Genomic DNA, 20,629 nt, shown 5'->3' with positions numbered 1-20,629 from the left:
ATTGTAGTGTAGTAGTAGCCTATATTAATTACCTTATTGTCGTGTGATCTTTGTGAAGTATACCTGACAATATTTCTTTCCTTTCATTTAATACGTTATTTTATTTTTCCTTTTCTTTTCATTATTTTGTAAAGAATGGCTATGGAGTGCAAATGTAGGAACTGTGGATGTGGCCAGGCATTAAGGAGCATGAGGAAGGAGTTGGAGAGTTTGACGGAGATAATTAGGATTCTCTCAAATGACAGGAAGGAAAGTAGGCCTCCCTCAAAAAATGTACAGGTTACAGGAGGTATAAAAGAGGGATGGGAAGGAAAAGGAGGAATTGTAGAAGACAAGTGGTCTAATGTTTTAAGGGGAAGGAGATTGCATGCAAAGGGCTCTATTCAGGATCAGAATTCACGACAGGTGTCTGTGAGAAATCGGCATGAGTCACTGCAAGTAGAACAACCAACGGGCGATGAGGAACAGGGAATTGTTGCTGAGAAGTGTGGAAGTAGGAGGCTGGGAAAAGGTAGGAAAGGGAAATTATGATGATGATGATGCTTGTTGTTTAAAGGGGCCTAACATCTTAGCCATCGGCCCCTAATGGTACAAATGAGACGAAATGCAATGGCAATTGAATTTAAAAGTCCAAAATTCATCCACTGATCAGAATTCAAAACGTAATGATAAAGAATGAATGGATGAATGAATATGAACTTAAAACAATCAGTTTGCCTCGTAATGCCTCACCTTCCCAGAAAAAAATTTTACTGACCAAGGGACTGCTTCCAAAGCACAATCCTGAATCGATGATTCTTGTTGTCTAAAGGGGTTCAATATCAATATCCCTCATAATGGCACTTATCGCTAGTAAAGCAGAACCATGGTATTTCTCAAGTTACAGTACTAATCAAATGTAGCTAAACTCACGGTGTTCCAAACCTTATGGTACTAACAAGTATTGTACGTTGTAAAGGTAACGCAGACCTCTGGTGTTTCCCACATAATGGCGCCACTCGTAGGCAACACAAACCCATGGTGCACTTCACAGAGGGGTACTAATCACAGGGACTCGTACTATACCGTGGTGTTCCTCACATAGTGGGTACAAAACTCAGGCAACAGAGGCCAACAGTGTTGCTCATATAGTGGTACTAATAACAGGCAACGCCCAGACCCGTGGTGTTTCTCACATAATGGTACAAATCACAGGCAACGTAAACCCGTAATGTTCCACATATAGTGGTACTAATCACAGGTACTGGAAACCCACAGTAAGCCGCTCTCTGCTGCTACTAATCACAAACCTATTGCGTATCTAACATAGCAGTACTATTACAAGTTATAAATCTCATTTTTCAACCGTATTGGAGTTCAGAGTAATAAATTATTATATTTATAATATATTTGAAGAACCACCTTTCCAATACACAAAATCCTTATGTTTAGGATGAAACCGTTAAATCACAAATTGGACATGTTTCGCTCAATCTTAGTGAGCATCATCAGCAATAGAAAACCTAAAACATTGGTAGGTCAGGGCCCTGATCCTGGTGTATATCACAAAAGAATGTCTAAAATACATTTGTAAAATGTATGAATTTAACACTTTAAAAATTATCAATAAGATTATTTATGTCTATTAAAACAAAAATTAATCATTCAAATTGTTTAAAATGTAAAACGGAATGGATGGCTTGTAATTAGATGTTCTTAAAAATCGTTGTCCAATATATCTACGTTCGATTCCACTAAACTGTGACTGAATGGGTGGTTATATTTCTAGAAAATAGAAGTCTGAGAAACAGAGTAGGCGAAGCTTTATCTGCCCCTGTAATAATTAAGAGGGGAATTCCTCAAGGCAGTATTATTGAACCTTTATGTTTTCTTATATATTTATATATATCAATGATATGTGAAAAGAAGTGGAATCAGAGATAAGGCCTTTTTAGATGATGTTATTCTGTCATCATCATCAATATCATCATCGGTTTGCCCTTCCAGCGAGCCGGGTTGGGTTTTTTAAAACGAGCGTCTTCCAAAGTTGCCTATTCAAAATGATTTTGTTGTCCATGACAGATTCCCAATTCCATCCTCTTCTCTCCATGTCTTACCTCAGTTGGTCCATCCATCTTCTTCTTGGTCTTCTATTTATTACTCTCTTTTCCAAATAGGCACAGGGTAACTTTGTGCTATTCATTCATTTAACATGCCCAAACCATTTAAGTCTAGATGCCCTAAGTCTTTCCTCCATCAATTAATTTAGACCTAGGTTAGATCGGATCTCAACATTTTTCACGCAATCAAGTCGTGTCTTTTGGAGGGCAGTTCTAAGAAATTTCATTTCACAGGCTTGAATCCTACTACAATCCTCTGATGTTAGTGTGCAGGTTCCAGAGAATTCTATACAGAGTAATAAATAAATTAAAAGATTGTGAGCAACTGCAAAATGACTTCGATAATGTTGTGAGATGGACAGGAGGCAATGGTATGATGATAAACGGGTTTAAAAGTCAGGTTGTGAGTTTCACAGATATGAAAAGTCCTCTCAGTTTTAATTACTGTGTTGATGAGGTGAAAGTACCTAGGTGTTAATATATGGAAAGATCTTCGTTGGGGTAATCACATAAATGGGATTGTAAATAAAGGGTACAGATCTCTGCGCATGGTTATGAGCAGGGCCCGGATTTCAATGACATGTCATCTTTTAATTGGTGCATCATAGAAGTTGCTAAGTTATATACAAATCCTGTTCATGGCCCTCAGATTACAGAAATGGGTATTTATTAACTCATTTTTTGTAATTTTTTGATGTATGTGATTTTTAGGTTTTTTTTGCTTTTTGCATCATTATTTTGTCATTTTTTATTATTTTATTTTTCTTATTGGTTATTTTTAAATAAGAATCCACGTTTTGCATCATCAACCAACCAGTTGCTGTATCTTGACGTACTTGAAGGTTTACATGAAGGTTCATCTTCGAAAGTTTCTGCACTCAGTTGTGAGCTGAGTACGTAGCTTTGTACATCTCTCATTTTGTGTCTTAACAGAAGGTGAAAGCTAAGCTATTCTTGGGTGACCTTCAGACGAGGGCAGGGAAGTGTGTTCACAGTGTGACGTCAGCAGTGAGGTATTTCTGCCAGTGTACTCTATTTCCTTGTTCCTTCAGGTCAGTTTTAGTTGTACAGTTTGTAGATGTCAGTTGTGTGTAACCATTTCGAGTGCGTGTTAAAATTCCAAAGGTAAAACCATCCAAGGCAGGTCATTTGAGAGAAATTGTCTCTGAATTTGGGGAAGACACCTCTTCTACACATGGTGAAATACTATTCTGTAAAGTGTGTAAAGTGAAAGTGGCAGCAGCAAAAAGATTCACTGTTCAACAGCACGTCAGTCGCGACAAACATGTGCACAGAATTCAGAATATCAACAGAAAGATAAGTACTCAACAGTTACTCATGCAAAACGCATCATCAAGCAGAGGTACAACCTCAGCCTTTTTTAATGAACTGTGTGAAGTTTTTGTCACAGCAAATATTCCTCTTCATAAACTAACTATTCCTAAATTAAGGCAGTTTCTAGCATGGTCATTCCAATCCAGACAAATCTACAACAAGGAAAAATTGCATACCGCTCTGCTATGAAAAAACACTTCAAAGAATACGGGAAAGAACAAGCGGAAGGAAGATTTTTGTCTCAGTAGATGAAACTACTGATGGTGAAGGTTGTTACGTAGCTAATGTAATTGTAGGAACCCTGGAAATAGATAATTCCGGAGAAATATTTTTGCTAACTTCTGAAGTCCTGGAATCTGTCAATCATTCTACAATATGTTGAATGTTTGACAGGGCCGTGGTTCTGCTGTGGCCTGGCGTTTTACTTTTCGTGGCCGATGCTGCGTCTTACATAGTTAAAGCTGGTAAAGCTATCAAAGCTTTTTATTCAAGAAAGGTGCATGTAACTTGTCTAGCTCATGCTTTCCACAGAGTGGCAGAAGACGTGAGAGTGAATTTTCCTGACATTTATAGACTTGAGTCGCAGGTACAAAAGGCATTTATCAAGGCCCCATCGCGCAGGAAGCTCTTTAAGTCACTAGCTCCCGATATCCCACTACCTCCGCAGCATGTAGTCACACGTTGGGGTACGTGGATAAATACGTGCGAGTACTACAGCGACAACTTTTTAGCAGTGAAGCAAGTGATAAACTCTCTAGAAGCCCAAGATGCCAGGGCTATCGAAATCGCCAAAGAGATGTTTTCAGCCGACGATGTGCAGGGTAAGTTGGCATATATTAAGGCAAATTTTTAGCTCCCTGCCGTCAGCTATTACACGACTTCAGGAGAGAGGTGTGACAATCGAACAAGCGACAGCTTTGGTGACAGCAACGCAGGAAGCTTTGGAAAATGTGCGTGGTGAAGTTGGAGAGTCGGTATTTCGGAAACTAAAATCTGTTCTTGATAAGAACACAGTCTGCCACAAGTCCAACCCCTCGTCCACGTCATGGGAGATGGGCAACGTCATCAAGTAGGGAACAGCCTGTGGGGGCGAAGTACAGTGAGGACTGCGTGGGCCCCGAGACCGCTACGGTAGCTGTGAAGGCCCTACAGGAATCCTGAAAAAGATGGCGGCTAACGGGGCTCTGGTGAAGTTATGACAGGCCTAGCAAGCCGGTGATGGAAATTAACCTCTTTCAAGGAAACAAGGAACAATAAGCCGGATGGATGTAACAGACGACAACCCTGGTGAGGAATAGGATTATGAATTGGCACACGGAATATACAAATATTGACCGGAAAAGTAGAAGGGGTTGTAGACATGATGGGAAGAAGAAAGCTGGATGTACTAAGACTGGCAGAGAATGGGACGTATGCATAAAGTCTAGCAAATGCTTTTGCTACCTCCTTTGTAAGCATATGCTGGAATATGTATGAATAAAATAATCTAGCAGTTGCTTTACTTACTGGTATTTACTTGCTAGCAAGCATTTGCTTAATTTTCCAGCAAATGCTGAATTCTACATGAATAAAACCTAGCATGTGCTAGTACTATGCAACCATTTGCTTAAGATTTACCAAGCCAGTCTCAGTTAGCTTGAAGTTTTTTCTGTGACGACTTAGTGTTACTTTCTGGTTGATTTAATGGCACAAACTGTGAATATCCGACGCAGGAAACTGTATAATCCCAGACGGCGTAGTGATGAACGTGCATATAAACATTTGTATAGATTTAACGAAGAAAATGTTGAATTAATTTCGAGCTCTTTCTTGGGAAAAAGTGGCGAGACGCGTGGTGGTGCGTTAACATCGAAGGAACGAATACAGATATTTCTTCGTTTTGTTGGCGATCCGGGTTTTCAAGTTGGGATAGGAGAAGATACGGGAGTGCATCAAAGTACTGTTAGTAGAACCATTGATTTCGTCAGCGAGAAAATTTTTCTAAAAGCACATCACTGGATAAAATTTCCGTCACGTCCACAAGAAATCAATATAGCTAAAGAGGAATGGCAGCAACGCTTTAACTTTCCTTGTGTGATCGATGCTCTTGACTGTACACATGTACCTATTTTAAAGCCACAACTACACGGCGATGAATATATCAACCGCAAAAATTTTGCTTCTATCAATGTACAAGCAACATGCAATTCAAGCGAAGTTTTTACAAGTGTTGATGCTAGCTGGCCTGGTTCTGTACATGACAGTCGCATATTTAAGAATTCACGTGTGTATGAAGGATTGCGAGACCATGCGGGAGCTGCAATACTGTTGGGTGATTCAGGTTACGGGCTTGTACCTTGGCTGCTAACTCCTTACCGAAACCCTCAAAATCCACAAGAAGAAAATTACAATCGCGTGCATGCTCATAACAGAGTAATTATTGAAAGATGTTTTGGTCAGCTGAAGAGACGTTTCCCTCTACTAGCAAACAAAGTCAGAATCTCTTTACAGAAAATTTCACGCATTATTATCTGTTGCTTTGTGCTGCATAACGTCTCTAAGCATTTAAGAGATGAGGACAATTTTGATAATGTTTATACTGAAGAAAACGATGATGATGGTGCTGCTTATTGGGGTGAACAAGAATATGGTTATGATGACATGAGAAGACGTGGTGCACAGAGAAGAAATGAAATCGCTAATATTTTGTTTCAACAAGTTGCTGTAAATTAACTATGAAAGTAGTGAAGCACTGTGATCTGGAAATGACAAAATTTAACAGTTGTGTGGCTCGTGTTTTTCATTTAACTTATACTCTTACATCGTTATAAATTTATTTGTGATTCACTTCATCTTGTACGCTACTGTATCATTTCGCCTCAGTTGAATACAAATACCAACACTTATTTCTCTGATTTTATGTTCCACACATCATTCAAACTGTATGTAGGTTTGTTCACTTAAGTTTAATTTTGAAACTAATTTCCGTTCTTCTACTTCCTGTTGTTGCATGCGAGCTAACTTAAGCTGTTCCAATAACACCAGTCTCTGAAGTTCCATGTTCGAAAGTCTTTCCGTCTCCTCAGTCTCTGCAGCTAATTTTATTTTCTTGTACTTTCTTGGTGGTGGTGGTGTCGTACTCTGTAGCGATATGCTATCATCATTGATATCAGCTGCGTGTTCCTTACTTCCTCCTACAGCGCATCCTCCTGAAATGTTGATGAAATATAATTACTGACCTTGATCTACAGATTGATAAAATGAACTCCACATGAATGATTCACAAAAGAAAGAAATACGTTAGGCCTAATGATTATGTTTCTAATTAATACACAGCTTGTGGAGTGATGTGGTATTTCATCAATGAGTCCAGTAAAGTTTGATACCGGGCGAGTTGGCCGTGCGATTAGGGCCGCGCAGCTTTGAGGTTGCACCCGAGAGATAGTGGGCTCGAACCCCAGCCCTGAATATGGTTTTCCGTGGTTTCCCATTTCACACCAGGCAAACGCCGGGGCTGTACCTTAATTTAGGCTACGGCCGCTTCATTCTCACTCCTAGGCCTTTCCTATCCCATCGCCGCCGTAAGACCTACCTGTTTCGGCGCGACGTAAAGCAAATTTTTTAAAAATAATAGTTAATAGACATACCTGGTACACGAGTGAATGATGGATTTTGTTGTCCTTCCATTAAATTTAGAAGTTCCTCCTCCCATTTCTTCAACTGTATCTTCCTGTTTCCTGTAGTGTTACGGTCACTCTTCTTTTTCACTTCGGTCTTCATGTTATGGATCCTTTTTTTCACCTGATCTGCTGTGAATTGCCGCCCGAGATTCTTCTCACAACTCTCGCGTAACTGTTCAACAGCTTGTAATTTAGCTGTTTTCGTCGAAGGAGTTTGGGATTTACTTAATAACACTGGTAACTGTTTGATCATTGAAATGAAGTGAAAATTTACGTCAATTTCTACATCTGTTTCTGATATCTCGGACATCGTAGAATACTGAATATGCACTGCAGGAAATGGAAACGAGCTGTAAACACCAATAACACCGAATACAAAACTCATAGGTTACGGCGGTCAACACGTGTTTCTATACTAACATAACCTCTTATCGGCAACCAGCATGCTTTGCGCTATTAGAAAATGCTAGTTAGAATATTCTAAGAAGTCAGCATATGCTGGAAAAACTTGCAGCACTTTCTAGTCAGCACAAGCAAAAGGTTATTCATAACAATTTAAGCAAATGCTTTTACTTGCCAGTATTTGCTGAAAGCATTTACTTTTACTTATTGCTTATGCTTGTAGAATGTTCTACATTTTTATGCATATGTCCCATTAAGTGGAGGGGTGAGGGTAAGAGAGAGCTGCAGAATGGTTTTTGGTTGTACTGGATAGGAAATGATGAGGGAAAGCGAAATGGAATAGGAGTGGTAGTAAGAAATGGATTGAAAGAGGAAGTAAAAGGGATAAGTGACAGGTTGATAAAAGTCAAAATAACAGTCAAGGAAAAACCTGGGAAACTGTACAAGTGTGTGCTCCACAAGCAGGATGCATGCAAAAAGATAAAGATGACTTTGAAGAAGAATTGGAGAGACAATTGAGTAACTTGGAGTGGATAAATAAGAGTAGGTGATATTGAACTGTTTAAAATTGAAAACTTCTGGTCAGATTGCAGCAATGGTGAGCTAACAAGGGTGTCAATCTTGTTTCGCGTCTTGTCGATCCAGTTTAATTTCATTGATGAAATTCACACCTAAGTAACGAATCGCACTTCCGTTGCACTGAATTTAATTTCACAGTCATCATTAATGATGATATTCTCCTCCGTTAGCCAACCTTTCTTGATAGAAAGACAAGCTGATTTTGAAGCGCTGATGTCCAGGCCGAGTTCCTTAAATCTTTCCAAGTGATCCTGGCTAGTTCGGCAGCAGATTCAGTGTTTTCCCCAAATATTACTGTATCGTCGGCGAAACACATTATAGTGAGGTTAGGCTCCTCGTTTGCAATTGAGTAATTCCTTGCTAAAGAATCTTCAGAAAGTTCTTCCACAATATGATTGGTAGCGATGTTAAATAATGCCGGTGACAAAGGGGAGCCTTGAAACACACCGCGATTAATTTTGATGGGTTTTGTTCCCTGTTTTCGTGTCTGTATCTGTGTTATGTTTCCCTCTTGTAGAGCAATTATCAGTCTCATAGCTTTACAGTTAAATCTGCAACCGACAGCGATTACGATTATCTTTATAGGAACGTTGCTTTCCTTTTTAGATCATTTCTCTTTACGGAGTACCTGGTGTCAGAAGATCTTCATACCGGTACATTTTGTTTCTAAGGAAAACAGAGATTCCAAAATAAAGAACTGACATATTGCTATGTAAATTAGAGAAAATATCAATTAGCCTGTCAATATTGTTCATATCTAGAAATGTATATAATTTAGTTTCAAACAATAAAAACTTGGGATTTTTAGGTCATTTTTTGTTCGTTTTTAGGACATTTGATAATTTTAAGGTAATTTTAAAGGTCATTTTTTAGCATTTTTAGGTCAACAAAACCCAGGCCCTGGTTATGAGGGTATTTAGGTGTTGTAGTAAGGATGTATAGGAGAGGGCATACAAGTCTCCAGTAAGACCCCAACTAGAGTATGGCTCCAGTGTATGGGATCCTCACCAGGATTATTTGATTCAAGAACTGGAAAAAATCCAAAGAATGGCAGCTCGATTTGTTCTGGGTGATTTCCGACAAAAGAGTAGCGTTACAAAAATGTTGCAAAGTTTGGGCCGGGAAGACTTGGGAGAAAGGACACGAGCTGCTCGACTAAGTGGTATGTTGATATAGATGTTGATTCCCATAGGTATGTTCCCAGCTGTCAGTGGTGAGATAGCATGGAATGACATTATATGTCTTTTCACAACAAAAGTTGTGATGTAAACATGGTATGTCCAAGCCCCGCCAAAAAAAAACTTGATTCGCTGAGCGTGTAGTACAGACCTCCACCCCGTCAACGTCTCGTGTTCGAACATACAGGGCTGTGCATCACATGCGACAATAGTGTGAAGATCTGAACTTCTGAATAAATGACTAAACCTGGATTCTGTTCACTTAGTTTATTGAAAACATTCACAATGCACTGCGTATGGTCATTTCTGAGCAGTTTTCCTCTTTTGTGCTTCACTACACATGATGGTCCTAACTTTTGCTCCATTTCTCTCACTATGAATACTGACACTGGCTGCTGCTGCAAGATGCAACACCTTATCTTCACGCTGTACAGCTTGGGACTTTCCCCCACTACGACAAGACTTCCTGTATTACACCACGCCTTGAGCCTTCATTTCTCGTTAAGCAATCACTATTTTATATTTTTTTTTTAAACATATATATACCGGTATATATGGCAACCATATATTAATTTGATTACGTACTCTTCCAAACTTTCTAAATGTAATAAACTAAAATAAAATTAATGCAACGTACTACTTTTCTTCGAGCACGCATACAGTCGAGTGAGTGCGACAGTTGCTTCTCCAAACAACTACGTCTATAAAATGTCCATGTCCGAAGGCAACATGCTCTGCCTATTTGTTTACATCAGGAATAAACTTTCGTGAAAAGCGGTATAGTAGACGAATAAGTTTGAGTGGTGTTTTTAAAAGTAGAAAAGATCACAGTATGAAGATAGAGCTGGAATTCAAGAGGACAAATTGGGGCAAATGTTTGTTTATAGGAAGGGGAGTTAGGGATCGGAATAACTTACCAAGGGAGATGTTTGATAAATTTCCAATTTCTTTTCAATCATTTAAGAAAAGGCTAGGAAAACAACAGATAGGGAATCTGCCACCTGGATGACTGCCCTAAATGCAGATTGATTGATTGATTGATTGATTGATGAGCATTCCAAGCAGGAGCTGATGACACCATTAAGCTCTAATTAAGATGCTCATTCCTATCACACCATGTGTGCATCACAAGTAAAAGACAGGTCATCAGATGAATAAGGGATGAATGTGGTAGAAGAAATCAATAGAAATAGAATGTTAACATTGAAAATATACTGCTTAGCCATATTCAGCCACCAAAATATGAGATTTCATTAGACCTATTTTTAATAAAGGAGTTTAGGCCCTCTTTTAAATTTTGCAGTGGCAATTTTTAGTCACAAAATGTTGACTAGGTGCCACAAGAACAATAAATGTAATAAACTCCACAACAGAAGTACAGTACACTACAAGACCACCTGCAGCCTCCTAAATTGAAGGATACAGCTGTAAGATGGAAAGGACCGAGCGAGTTGGCCATGTGGGAAGGGGTGTATGGCTGTGAGCTTGCACTCGGGAGGTAGTGGGTTCAAACCCCACTGTCAGCAGCCCTGAAATAATAAAGGACACGGCCACTTCCCTCTCACTCCTAACCTTTTCCTATCCTATCAATGCCATAAGAAATATCTGTGTCAGTGCGGTGTTAAGAAGATAAAAAGATGGAAATGCAGAAGAACTGTTACAGTGCTGATAACCTGCAATGGATGTACAGAGAGTGGTGCCAACCATAACAACAATCAAAACATGTTTTTGTAAACATTAAATCTGCACTAGGATTCACCCTACGTTCCATGATGAAAATCAGGTTGACTAATCTTTTTCAATTTGAGAAGTTCTACTGAGTCATGCTGGTGATCCCTCAAGTCTGTGTATCCACAGGTGGCATCCACATTAGCCATCCATATGGTGGGTTAACTGTATCAGCAAAATTGAATTCTCTGTCAATGTCTATCATTGGATAGAATCCAAGTGACCTATCTGCATGAACATCTGTGGCTAGACTGTGCAAATAAATGAATGTCCCTCAAGAAGTGATAATTGTAATAGATCATATCATATTGTGTTCGTTTATTAGATATGCTAGATTACTAAATCAGTCAGTTGATAATTGTATCAAGTAACATAAAAGTTGCAGGTGTAAGTGTCTATTGTAGAGAATATAATTGCAAGGGACTTGCATACAGGTAATCCAGAGTTACACTGCTGAGTTGCTGTCATTGATATCCTTACTAATTAAATTACATTGTGCCTTTTCCTTTATGTTTTGAAAACCAACTATTAACATACGACATTTGTAGTCTATTTAAAATATCTCAAAATTCTCCAAAGTGACAGACTCCACGGGTGATACCAATGTCACACATCCAGTTGGAAAATGGAATCAAGCAGCCAAAATAACTGTAGTTTTAAATCATGTTATTGTGTCTTGAAGGATATGCAATTTTATACCAAATATAGGACCTACAACTTAATTTCAGCTCTGGATGAGAGGTTAATAGTACAAAAGCTTACCTTGCCATTTATATTTAATATGCCGTTCATCTTCATAATTTCTTGCAACTTGCTTTCAATTTCAGCACCATCCTGGTTCCTTGGTTGCATTCCAATACCAACTGGAAGATCTAACTGTTTACGAGGTCTGATAGGAGTTCCGTCTGTCCGTATTTCTCCCACTGTAAACAAAAGTTTGCAATTGGTAAAAAAACCGCTTAATTCAATAATAAAGACTAAAATCGTGATTTGAAAACGACGATACATGTTCATACAAGAATACGACAGCAATTACTTTTCTTCGTCCCGAAACTGCTTGATAGACACAGTATAAAAGTACACGTCTAACCTATAAAAACACATCGGGAAAATCGTTCATTTGTGTCAGGCACATATCTTCAGTTACTCGCACAATTAATTCTAGGCTTCAAATCTACAAAACACGCAAGTTAACACAAAATAGGAAACGCATTAAAACCTAACAGTGAAATACAAAACAATGCTTAATTACTACACTTCCAACACTTACATTGTTTTGGTCGACGACTGGATGGGTGCCTTGGACTGGGCATAACTTCATCGAAAACTTTATTCATTTTATCTCTATCTCTAGCTTCATTTTCAGCTTTAATTCGCGCTTGCAATACTAATATTTTACTTTCCAAAGAAGTAGACATTTTGCACAAAACAACAGCTTTTAGCAACAGAACTCTCTCTATTCAGTGCTGCAACCTATTGAACAAGTGCTATTCGTGCTATTGGCTACACTGTATTTGCTCTTCCCGTGACAGAGACCTCAAGGCTAAGAAATTTTTTGATTTCTTATTTCCTTTACATTGATGCACCTTTATTGTGATGTTTTATTTAATTTTATTATGAACCTTTCCGTAGCAGCCTGAGACAAATGCTATGCTACCATCCGTTGAGTTTAACATCTATTCCAAATCTATCCTATCATTGCTGCCATTTGCCAGTGTTTCGTGAATACTATCTGTTCTTGTAAATTACTTTAGCACTGCTAGTAAAAAATAGAAGTTAAATAAACAGGAATAATCTATAGTAACAAAGGAATATGGACTGACTTTTCACGGGATTGCAAGAGGCTTTGAATGAAATAAATATTTAGTTTCTGATCGCTGTTGATAAAATCTGAATATCGAATTCCGCAATATATTTGACAGGACTGTAGAATTTCGCCATTGGCTGCAAGTCTTCAGTCTTCATCCGTCGGTGTTACGTCTGGTGAAGTGCATGGCAGATACTCTTTGGTGTATGGTAATGGTGTGAGACAGTGGTGGTGCTGCACGTGGGTAACATATTGTTTGTGTTGAAAAGGTGAATCGTCCTTCATTTAGCATCGCTTTTGGATTCCATTATGCCTCCGAAGAGGGGAAAAGGTGTTAAGAAAGGCAACCAAGGCGATGATGATGATTTTGAGGAGAAGCCTCAAACTAAGGCAAATGACGAAATCGACCAGGTGACATCCAAAACCTCGAAGACAGCAGCTAAGAAAAAGCAGAAAGGCAAAGGTAAGAAAGATGATTGGAGTGACAGTGAAGATGACTCTCGAATGAAGAAGAAGCCGCAGGTTATATCTGATGACGAAGTGCCATTGCCAGCAAAGAAAGATAAAAAGAAAGGTAAGAAAAAACTTGACAGTGATGAAGAATCCGAAACTGCATTGGATAAAGGGGGTGATGCTGATAGAACTGTCTCTTCAAAACCAGCTAAACAAAATACTAAGAAGAAGCAGAAAGGCAAAGGAAAGAAAGATGACTGGAGTGATGATGATGATGATGATGATAAGTTACTGAAGCCACCTTCAGATTCAGAAGATGAAACTTTAATTTCTAAGCCTGTTAAGAAGAAGAAGGGGAAAACAGTAAAGAAAGTGGATAGTGAAGATGACGATGACGACTTAGGCTCCGAGTCTGACGATTTAAGTGAACAGGTGAACAATATTGAGCTTAAGGAAGTTGGGAAGAAGTCTGGAAAGGGTCAGAAAAGTGCAAATGCTGCCACTACAGACAAGAAGGATTTTGAAAAAAATAAGGGTATGGATAAAAGGAACGTGAAGACTAAGGCACCCTCTGAAAGTGGAGATAATGAGCCCGACGAACTTGCAGAGAAACTAGCAGATACTCGTATTATTGAAGAGACAACTGTCGGTAGCAGAGAAAGAGAAGTGAAGTCTTCAAAGGAAAAGTCAAAACAGAAGAACAAGAAGGAAATTAGCAGTGATGACGAGAACATTTTAGTGGATGGTGAAGAAGATGAAAAAGAAGACTGTAAGTCAAAAAAAGTGAAAATAAAACCTAGTGAAAAATATACCAAAGGAGGGAAAACAGGCAAGCCACAAATAGTTGAACAGATGGGTGATCAAGAGGAGGAAGCTGATAAGGATGAAATAAACGAGATTTCAGAGAAAGGAGATACTGGTGAGATATGTTTAATTTTCCAAGATTGTAATTCACTGTGATATATCACATAGCCTATTCCCATTCATTCTTATTCATTATATTTTGAAGTCTAAACGGTCTGACACCATGGTTAGCCGGCTCGAGTCCTGTTGTAATCTATTAGTTTCATGTCCGTATTGATAGATACTACAACATACTACGTCATACTACTACAAACGTTTATATTTGAGTCCTGTTGGTCGAAAAAATGTCGCCATCAGAATGTTGTCAAAAACATATCAGATGTAAGGCTTTTCAGGCGTTTGCTCTATTAACCACGTTTCGTCTTAGGTCTGACACTAGACTCATCAGAGTAGGATGTGTCAGACCCTACCCACTGATGCTGGGGTGTATGCAGGTGAACTTATCTGAAGCCCTTATAAGAGGCACAGTCTGATAACTGCATACGGGAGATAAATCTCCACAATGGAATTATTGCCAGTGGGTAGGGTCTGACACATCCCACTCTGATGAGTCTAGTGTCAGACCTAAGACAAAACGCTGGTTAATAGAGCAAACGCCTGAAAAGCCTTACATCCGATATGTTTTTGACATTTTTAACATGCTCTATTGGTGAAAAATATCTAAATTCCCTCCATGGGAATTTAGAATTTTCCAATCAGAATGTTGGCCGGCAGGGTAGGGGAGGTGGTGGTATACAACTTCTAATCACTAGATTGCATGCCAAGAGCCTGTATTAAATTCCAAACCTATCCGCAGTACTCGTGGAGTGAGGGCATATGACACTGTTGATTGTGATTCGTCCATCGGGTGGCAACGTTAAGCCTTGAGCAGACCCTTTGTTGCTATTCGACAGGAGTAGGCTATGTGCCGGACCCGAGTTTCACCCTTTCCCTTCGTACTATGTTATATCACGTCATTCATTTCATCTCATTAACACCTCTGATGAGGTTGATATCAGTAAGGGCATCCGGACATAAAAACCCACCACAACAGATTCATCTCACCTCATACCCGACCCCATAGAGAAACAGGACAAGGGTTGGACAAACCAAAAAACCTATTATTACACTATTGTCATAAACCTACATTTATATCATTAGTTCAGCCCGTGGACCACTACGCGTAACAACTGTCATTTGTTTTCTCGCTCGCGGCCTTCTTGGAAAGGATGTTCTGCAGTAGTGCTCAGTGCTGCCAACCCCTCTACTTAGGAACTATGCTTCGAATCGTTTCCCATTCTTGCCATCCGCGAAGCGGCCATAGGCCCCTAGTTTCGTATACGGTTAGGATAGGATCTAGACAAGATGATTGTTCTGGACATTTAGGATTCTTGCCGTGGACAAGACCATTGGTCTGGACGGTTAGGATTCTTGCCGTGGTCAAGACCATGGGTCTGGACGGTTAGAAGCGGTGTTAGGCCCCTAGTTTCGTATACGGTTAGGATAGGATCTAGACAAGATTATTTGTCTGGCCGGTTAGGATTCTTGCCGTGGACAAGGCGATTGGTCTGGACAGTTAGGATTCTTGCCGTGGATAAGACCCTTGGTCTGGACTGTTAGAAGCAGCGTTAGGCCCCTAGTTTCGTATACGGTTAGGATGAGATCTAGAAAAGACGATTGGTCTGGATGCTTAGGATTCTTGCCGTGGACAAGACCATTGGTCTGGACAGCTGTTAGAAGCCCCGAAGCGCTTTTATTGTGCCGCAGTTGGTAACGGATTATCATCAACATACTTGACGTGAAGGTCACGTGCCACTTTACATTGGCCAATAAGATTACAAGTAGCTACTTCAGAAATGAACATGGTGTGTAATAATCTTAATTTGGTTATAAAAGTAAATGTGTTTCTGGGGGTGGGATGGTGGGTTCCTGGACATCGCAAAGAACGCATCTCTCCTCTGAGACGCTCTCCAAGTAAGATTTCACTACTTCCACTCACTTGTAACATTACAAATTACGCCAGTCTACGGGCTGAACTAATGCCACATTTATAACTATTCAGCCTAAAAGCAATCTTCCTTTTAAATGCTTACATCAGTTCTGCCATCACAAGTATATTCATTCCTCTTCAATATGGTAGAACTCTCCAAGTAAGATTTCACTACTTCCACTCACTTGTAACATTACAAATTACGCCAGTCTATGGGCTGAACTAATGCCACATTTATAACTATTCAGCCTAAAAACAATCTTCCTTTTAAATGCTTACATCAGTTCTGCCATCACAAGTATATTCATTCCTCTTCAATATGGTAGAAGTATACCATAATTCTTTGCTATTGTAAGATGAAGCTGTAGTTTGGATTGGTCATTATGTGAACAGAAGAAATCTCAAAATTTGGTTATTTAGAAGAAATGCTCACAAATTATGCACATCATAGTCATGTAGGCTATAAGGTTAAGAAGTAGATGCAGATGGATCAATTAGGGCGACTACAAAAGTCTCATTGACTTCACACAATGCCCGCATCTCAACACATCAATCGCTACTGATCTGCATTTAGGGCAGTCGCCCAGGTGGCATTTCCCTACCTGTTGTTTTCCTAGCCTTTTCTTAAATGATTGCAAAGAAATTGAAAATTTATTGAACATCTCCTTTGGTAAGTTATCCCAATCCCTGACTCCCCTCCTATGAACAAATATTTGTCCTTTTGAATTCCAACTTATCTTCATATTGTGATCTTTCCTACTTTTAAGGGCACCACTCAAACTTATTCCTCTGTTAATGTCGTTCCATGCCATCTCTCCACTGACAGCTCGGAATATACCACTTACCTTTCTAAATAAAGTTTTTTTTTTTGCGAATCCACTTTTTCAGTATGATTTTTATTCATTTACATTATTATGTCTTAACAGGACATGTTTCGCCCACATTTTTGGGCATCATCAGCCATTGTTCTTACACTCAACAATCAAAATAGCCAAGATTCTAAGTATTTGTTCCTGAATAAAATACTTAAAAATGTCAAGCTAACTTGGATACTAGGCCTATTTGATGAAATATGTTTTTGTATAAATACAGGGTCTTTATTTATGCTTGGTAAGGACTTTCTCGCTCGACCTTGGCCGCCGATTACCGGCCGCTGGCGCGCGCGGTTTCCGGCATTTCCTGCAGTTGCTAAGAGCCGCGCGCGGTTTCCGGCATTTCCTGCAGTTGCTAAGAGCCGAGCTCCAACATAGTAGGGTGTTCAATGAAGCTACTGCGTACTGTATGTCGTATTGTATAGTGTTTTATTGTGATTGTGTATAGTGCTGTAATGTATGTGAAATATTCGTTACATGAACGTGTATATCTGCACAACACTTACATTAAGTGGAGAAAATCGTGCGCTAGGACAAGACGAAAGTTTCGAGCTAAATTTCGAGGGAGACCCATTCCTATCAATAGGACAATAAAACAACTGGCCAAGAGATTCAAACGTACAGGTTCAGTAAACAATAAAAATAGACTGAAGCGTGTTTGGTACGAGGATCATAAGTAAAAATCTGCGGCCCCCTCGTAGCCCAGATTTAACGACATGTGATTTTTATTTGCGGGGAATGTTACAAAATGTAGTTTATGGGAACACCCCTCACACACTAAACTTATAAGAGCTGCAGTTGCATCCATCAGTGCTGAAGAACTTGGTAGAGTAACCAAAAACTTCATTAGGAGATGCCGATTATGTCTGGCAGCACGTGGGGAACATTTTCAGCATAAACTGTAAAAATGGTGAGTAAAATGCATGATAATGATTTTGTGCATAAACTCTAAACATGGTGAGTATAATGCATGGTAATGATTTTGAGCACCGTATTGTGCCGTACATACGCACGGCAACTGAACCGTTACTGGCGGCCAAGGTCGAGCGAGAAAGTCCTTGCCAAGCATAAATGAAGACGCTGTATATGATCTGTGGAGACATCCGGCTGTTTTAAATTATTCTGATTGGTGAAATGTGCTATAGGCCTATATAAAAAAACAATATTGCATAAATTATTCTATTTAAAAAGAGCGAGTCTACACTTGTTGAACATTAGATAAATAACTAAATTGTTATACTTTATATCTTTTCGGGTAACATTAGTTAGTTTGAATTGTTCAGTCTTTAATATCCAATGAGGAGTGTGTTCTCCTAGTTAATTGGGTTGTATGATCTTGATTTTGTGTGCTTTCATTGAAGTGTGTAGGAACAACGGCTGATGATGCCCAAAAATGTGGGCGAAACATGTCCCGTTAAGACATAATACTGTAAAGCTTTTTATGTAGGCCTAAATCAAAAAAAATCATACTGTATTGAATCAAACTTTATTTAGAAAGGTATATATTGCTCAATATGGACCCAACGATGAGATGTATAACTTGTAACATACCGCTTATTACATGTAAAAACTATCATTTTTGAGAGTATTTGTATTGAATAGGTGGAAAGCAAATCAATATTTGTATTAATTTACACACCGCTTACACGAGCATCTGGTCTCCTTTCTCCCCAGTCTTTTCAGCCCAAACTTTGCAACATTTTTGTATCGCTACTCTTTTGTCGGAAATCACCCGGAACAAATCAAGCTGCTTTTCTTTGGATTTTTTCCAGTTCTTGAATGAAGTAATCCTGGTGAGAGTCCCATACACTGGAACCATACTCTAGTTGGGCTCTTACCAGAGACTTATATGCCCTCTCCTTTACATCCTTACTACAACTGCTAAATACCCTCACAATCATGTGCAGAGAATCTGTACCCTTTATTTACAATCCCATTTATGTGATTACCCCAATGAAGATCTTTCCTTATATTAACACCTAGGTACCTACAATGATTCCCATATGGAACCCTGTTTATCATCATACCATCGCGTACTGTCCATCTGTTAATAAACTTAACCATGATAGGTTAATATTGTGTTTGGTCCGTATTGACTGGTCTGAATGTACAATATAACTATTTATAATAGTTTATTTAAATCCGCCTTGATCAATACACTCATTAAATGAAAGAAACATTATTTATTAAACCATACATGTTTCGGGAAATCTCAACCATTCCCTTCATCAGTGGTTAGATCAAAGAATAACATAATATGACACAATCTTTTGTTTTACAATTTGAAGGAGTATTGTGTCCCAATACATCATGTCAAAGAGTAAAGAGAACTTATGAAATATTATAAAAATGATCAATACATACAATTTTGGTTGAACTGAATGAGAAACACTATACAAATTTATGATCTTCAAGTTTAGGCTAGCATATAATCATTTAAGGAACAATAAGAAGAAGAAAAGAAGAAAAACTTGAAGATCGTAAATTTGTATAGTGTTTCTCATTCAGTTCAACCAAAATTGTATGTATTGATCATTTTTATAATATTTCATAAGTTCTCTTTACTCTTTGACATGATGTATTGGGACACAGTACTCCTTCAAATTGTAAAACAAAAGATTGTGTCATATTATGTTATTCTTTGATCTAACCACTGATGAAGGGAATGGTTGAGATTTCCCGAAACATGTATGGTTTAATAAATAATGTTTCTTTCATTTAATGAGTGTATTGATCAAGGCGGATTTAAATAAACTATTATAAATAGTTATATTGTACATACTGTCCATCTCACAACATTGTCGAGGTCACAGAATAACATCATTCGCAAAGAGCCTTATCTCTTATTCCACTTCTTTACTCATATCATTTATATAAATAAGGAAACATAAAAGTCAAATAATACTGCCTTGAGGAATTCCCGTCTGAATTATTATAGGGTCAGATAATGCTTCGCCTTCTCTAATTTATTCTCCGAGATATATTTTCTAGAAATGTAGCCACCCATTCAGTGACTCTTCTTCACTCCTATTACTCATTTTTTCAGTAGTCTTCCATGATGCATTCTATCTAATGCCTTAGATAGATCAATCGTGATACAAAGCATTTGACCTTCTGAATCCAAGATATCTGCTATATCTTGCTGGAATCCTACAAGTTGAGTGTCAGTGGAATAGCCTTTCCTAAACCCGAACTGCCTTGTATTGAACCAGTTATCAATTTTGCAAACATGTCTATTATAATCAGAAAGAACGCTTTCCCAAAGCTTACATGCAATGCATGTCAAACTGACTGACCTGTAATTTTCAGCTTTATGTCTATCACCCTTTCCTTTATACACACGGGCTAGTATAGCAACTCTCCATTCATTTGGTATAGCTCCTTCATGCAAACAATTATCAGATAAGTACTTCAGATATGGTGGTACGTAATAAGAATTTATTTCAGCCAAAAGGCCATAATATGACATAGGCCCTACATAAGTATGATCAGCTTAATCTAATTTTCACTATGTTCCAGCAGTGATTTAATTCTTTCTTTAGAGGTGTTGAAGTGATACCATTCACATAAATTCCTGCACAAGGCACACACACATTGTTGAAAACCTGTTCGTATGCACATCTTATGATGAAAGCCATGTACTGCTAATCTTGTAAGAGCGCTGCGCAAGCGATTATTCGGACC

At 38.7% G+C, this 20,629-nt stretch overlaps 2 protein-coding genes across 3 annotated transcripts in view; one reads left to right on the top strand and one right to left on the bottom strand.

Annotated features, from left to right (window-relative positions):
• The window catches only part of hep (hemipterous), a 390,680-nt gene extending 378,248 nt beyond the window's left edge, over positions 1–12,432 (bottom strand). For both annotated transcript variants that reach the window (XM_067138172.2, XM_067138174.2), the window contains exons 1-2: positions 12,251–12,432; positions 11,743–11,903 (exon numbers count right to left, since the gene is read on the bottom strand). In XM_067138172.2, coding sequence (XP_066994273.1) covers positions 11,743–11,903; positions 12,251–12,398 — 309 coding nt within the window. In that variant the 5' untranslated portion in view covers positions 12,399–12,432. The remainder of the gene's footprint in view (positions 1–11,742; positions 11,904–12,250) is intronic.
• A 488-nt stretch (positions 12,433–12,920) lies between these two features.
• The window catches only part of LOC136858552 (ATP-binding cassette sub-family F member 1), a 133,043-nt gene continuing 125,334 nt past the window's right edge, over positions 12,921–20,629 (top strand). Inside the window, exon 1 of the mRNA XM_067138171.2 lies at positions 12,921–14,159. Within this exon, the coding sequence (XP_066994272.2) occupies positions 13,097–14,159 (1,063 nt within the window). The 5' untranslated portion in view covers positions 12,921–13,096. The remainder of the gene's footprint in view (positions 14,160–20,629) is intronic.

This window comes from Anabrus simplex, chromosome 1 (genome assembly GCF_040414725.1).
Source record: "Anabrus simplex isolate iqAnaSimp1 chromosome 1, ASM4041472v1, whole genome shotgun sequence".
In the NCBI taxonomy this organism is placed as follows: domain Eukaryota; kingdom Metazoa; phylum Arthropoda; class Insecta; order Orthoptera; family Tettigoniidae; genus Anabrus; species Anabrus simplex.
The sequence above is the reverse complement of the archived record's forward strand: the minus strand, read 5'-3'. Positions and strand labels throughout refer to the sequence as shown.